This window comes from Perkinsus marinus, assembly GCF_000006405.1.
Source record: "Perkinsus marinus ATCC 50983 genomic scaffold scf_1104296966080, whole genome shotgun sequence".
Classification (NCBI taxonomy): Eukaryota; Perkinsozoa; order Perkinsida; family Perkinsidae; genus Perkinsus; species Perkinsus marinus.
This window is the reverse complement of record NW_003204076.1, coordinates 1-4292: the sequence shown is the minus strand read 5'-3', so window position 1 is coordinate 4292 and position 4292 is coordinate 1. Positions and strand designations below refer to the sequence as shown.

Genomic DNA, 4292 nt, shown 5'->3' with positions numbered 1-4292 from the left:
TGGTTTGGCAGACATCAACAGTCGAGTGAGAGTCATCAGCCAGGATCTCTGGCCCAGAAAGCACCGAGTTGACTCTCTGAGGCAGAGAAGTACGTAATCTCGCTGCTACCTATGCGGAGCGAAGTATCCACCGTTGAAAATTTCGGAAAGTTTCTCGACAGAATTTAGGAGTTGAAACTTTCGAATCTCACAAATTCTGTAGATCTCACAGAAAGACTATGTTGCCCCGTAGCACGATTGCTGTTCAACTCAACTCAATTACAACAAGTTTGGCAAATTCATTCAAGAGAATGGTGGTAGACAAGACGAAGACGAGTCAAACAGACAACTTAGCACTTAGTGATAGTGGTGTCAAGGAGGAAACCGATCTTGATATGAACGGAATCGGGACTGATGATGGTGGCATCAATTTTCTTGATGTGGAACTGTTGCATCAATTTGGCAAGCATAGGATCGTAGTTAGAGAACTCGATATCATCACCATCAACGGTGTAATCAGCGCCAGAAGACATACCCATCACATTGATGGTAGCGCGGCCATTAGAGGCAAAGTCAACAGTGAAACTCTGGCCCATCATGCTACCGCAGTAATGACCACCGAATGCAGGAGAAGCAGCAGTAGTAGTGGTCGCTTTAGTGGTCGTCGTAGTCGTAGTGGTTGCTCTAGTTGTGGTAGTAGTCGTAGTGGTGGCTTTAGGAGTGGTGGCAGTAGTCGTAGTGGTCGCTCTAGTTGTGGTAGCAGTAGTCGTAGTTGTCACTCTAGTTGTGGTAGCAGTAGTCGTAGTGATAGGACCGACGGTGTTAGAGGTGGTCTCCACAGGGGTGGTTGTCACGGCCTGAGCGGTAGTCGTTGGAGCAGCCGTGGTATTAACCTCAGTAGCGGTAGTCGCAATAGAAGCACTAGTAGTAGACGCTGACTTGGTTGCGGGAACCGCTGTGGTGAGAGGAGATTCAGTGGGCTCAGCGGTGGTCACATGACCCATGGAACAGGGTACGGCCTCGCCGACGCAGCTAACATCACCAGGCTGGAAGCAATAGGAGCCGTCAGTTCTTCTGACGAGACCGAAGCAAATAGAAGGTGTCATCCAACCCTTGCAGTATGAACCATACTTGGACCCGCGGCATCCATCGACCTCCGAGCACATCTGTGAGCAAGCATCCTCAGTGGCAGTGGCCACAGCAACGGCACTGGCAACAACTACAGCAGTAGAAACAGCAAAACGCATTGGGAAAATTTGAGATCAATTTCGAAAAACTGCAAATGCTCGAGGAGGTATATGAGTGATGCACTATAAACTAACCTCACATTACATACAGTTATCACAACCTGAATTCACTTTGATCCGAATTGATAGTCTATAGAGACTACTAGCTTTAGCTGTACTATACCTAAAGATACTGTCCCAGGCGTTGTGCTGTAGTTATCACTAAATTAGTCATGGTCTGTCGGCCGTCTGCAGATCGTTGAATTGGTAATGAGATTTCAAATCGTGGTCATCCTTTTGAGCGAGCACCAAACTGTCTCATCATAGCATCCATTTCGCTAGGCTTAATCCTCTGTTCTTCCACCAGCTAATGACAGCAACACGTGAAGCCATCGATGGTCGAGAGGATGATGCCTCGTCAATGCAGAGTGTCCTGCAGGATCAGACCCTCCATCTCATGAAAGTGCTGAAGGATCAAAACTTGACCATAGAAGAGGCTAGGTTGGCACTATTGCTGGTGGAGGAGTTTACTGATAGGGTCGGGTGTGAGCCTCCTGAAGATGAGGAGGTCTATATCCAGTATGAGCTGCTGCTGGCATCTAGTTCGGTCGCGTACAACGTGGCGGTCCTTAGATATTGGATTGACCACTACCAGAATAAAAGAGCGCCCATGAAGGAGGAGCCGGAGTGTAGAGTGCCAGAACGAATTGACAGAAGGACGGGACTTGATCTTGCGTATGGTCTGAAGCGGAAGGATGTCGTTAAGATAGTTTATGGTGTCTTCGCACTACGGAGGGAGGTAAGGAAAGCTCTCGTGCCCTCAAACCGAGTGTTGGAACATGTGTTCAGTTGAGCTGAGTAGCTCCCTTACACCCAAGTAAGGTTTCCAATAATTTGCCGAGAATTTCCTTATTGTCCTAAACACCTGTAGCTGACCTTGTTCGCATTGTCCTAGACTGCTCATAGCCTTCAGCTTGGCGATGATCAGGTCGACTGGTTGGGCCGCCTCCCCCTCCTATCACCGAAACCCTCCCGGAGTATGCAGATGGATGCCGGCCCAAGCGTTACCCCACCGACCGTTGAGCCTGTCCTTAAGCCGATACTAACTGAGGGGAGCTTGACAGCAGCAGCTTTCGGAGGGTCTACAATAGAAGGTCTGAACTCCGTAGGGCTAAATAGTTTTGCGAAGTCGGAGTCCTCAGGAGTTTCAAGGGCGTTGGATCAGTACACTAGGATCATCGACCTCTACATCGCGTGTGAGGGCATTCCTGAGAGGCTCGGCAACGACTGCATTTTGCCTCGATCGAAGCACCAGTGCTTTTTTGAAGGGGAGTCGAAGCTCATTCCAGTCGAGGTGGTCGATTTCTTCAATGCTGTCAATGACAAAACCAAGTGGGGTCTTAAAGGGTGAGCAAGGCGATCATCAAGCATTGGCTAATCGGGTCTTCAGAGTTGAGGAGAGGGAGTTGTCGGACTACCTCTATGACTTCACTAACGGCAACGGTGACGTGGCCTTTCCAGTAGTGGAGGCCTTCGAGAAGCAGCATGGTTACGTCAGTCTGGACGTCTCCTCTCTGTTCCGTTTCTGGGCTGGCCTGACTCCCTACCAGAAATCTTCTTATCGCCTCAGAGGATTGAGTCGGCTGCAGGCATTAGATGTCATAACGAGGATAGCGGAGCGGAGGATTGTGGAAAGAAGGGAGGCTATGGAACTGGAAAAACAGGCGGAGCGAAACCGTCTTGAGAGGTGTGGAGTTCCTGAGGTCTTTATTCAATGACAGCGAACATATATTTCTCCAACATCGCAACGAAGCTCATTGCAATTTTAGAGGAACATATATTTGCTTTCCTGAGCTAAGCGCAGGAGTTTGCTGACTAGTTATAGGAGTTTATATGAAAATTCGGGAAGAAGTGTCCAGAAAACCAACGAGAATTTCCCAGATGTTCATCATGTCAGCAGCACATGTAGTTCACTCTGTGTATATTTTCTCACACTGCTTTATTGTAGGTCCAGACTGAGATACCTCAACACCTTGCCGACCCCGCTATACGAGCTGGCCCGTCCCAAAGGGGCCTCGCTCGGTGTTGAAGCTGATAAGACTGCATTCCGTCTCTTCCAACTACTCCGGAAGATGGGCCCACACGAGTCTGCAGTAGGGGATGCTCTCGAGGAGTATAAGCAAGCACTGGGGCCTTACCATCTCCATGACTACTTCCAGTTGTTGCTCAAGCAAGCCCGAAAGCTCCGGTGAGGACTCATCTCCAACGACTATCTGAATGGTCTTTTGTATAGGCTTATATCCACCATCGACTCTCCTAGTGGGCGCCTGCCTTTGACCCGGAGTGCCGATGGGGACCAGGAGCGGCTGGTGGGGCTACATCGAGCACTCGAGCAATATGCTGCACTGAAACGGAGGGTGTATACTCTAGTGAACCACGCTGTGTCGAGGAGCCGAGACCTCTACCAAGTCTCGACCGACCGCTTTCTTGAAGGACTATTTGTGGACCTATGCCACGCCTTAGGGATAGAACGGGTGTGTGATCTCTTCGGGTGTCCTCAACTGGACCCGTCTATGGCTGTACGGGCGAGCGATGTTGATGTTAATGTGCGGCATGACGGTCTAGTCTGGGTCGATCTGAAAAGGAGTATGACCATAGTGGAAGTGAAGGTGGTTGGCGCCGTGTTTGATGTTATGACGGAGGATAAGATAATCGGGCGAAGCGATGCTGAGGGAAGAGCAAGGCTTCTAGCTTACGAGAGGTCATTGATTTTGAGGCCGATTAAGACCGTGGGGGACGGATTTTCGTGGCGCAGTGAAGGAGTGAAAGTGTTGAGGGTCCGGAAGATGGCTCCGCCTCAGCTGGGTCAATATTGTAGGGATCTCCTCATGAAACGGGTATGGCCATTGCCGCATCGACGCTGTTGTGCTGTAACTGTTATTGTTAGATACAATCCAACAGAAGATGGGCCCTAAGCCGACAGGGGTTGGACTTCTGGGCCCCGCTGGGCCAGCAGTCTATTGGTAGATATAGCTTCAACAATAAGATCCACATGAGTTCCGAGACTAGTCGAGCTGGTCAGTACGA

At 49.9% G+C, this 4292-nt stretch overlaps 2 protein-coding genes across 2 annotated transcripts; one reads left to right on the top strand and one right to left on the bottom strand.

Annotated features, from left to right (window-relative positions):
- Window positions 1-329: 329 nt before the first annotated feature.
- Pmar_PMAR021257 (Salivary glue protein Sgs-3 precursor, putative) lies at window positions 330-1226 on the bottom strand (the record flags this gene model as incomplete). The annotated part of the gene is made up of 1 exon (XM_002769313.1): window positions 330-1226. The coding sequence occupies one exon, from the start codon at window positions 1224-1226 to the stop codon at window positions 330-332; it is 897 nt and encodes a 298-aa protein (XP_002769359.1).
- Window positions 1227-1575: 349 nt separating this feature from the next.
- Window positions 1576-3574, top strand: Pmar_PMAR021256 (hypothetical protein; the record flags this gene model as incomplete). The annotated part of the gene is made up of 6 exons (XM_002769312.1): window positions 1576-1784; window positions 1839-2004; window positions 2194-2612; window positions 2656-2952; window positions 3214-3453; window positions 3499-3574. Coding segments are annotated over 6 exons (1407 nt in total), but the record flags the coding sequence as incomplete, so codon positions are not given.
- Between the last annotated feature and the right edge of the window lie 718 nt (window positions 3575-4292).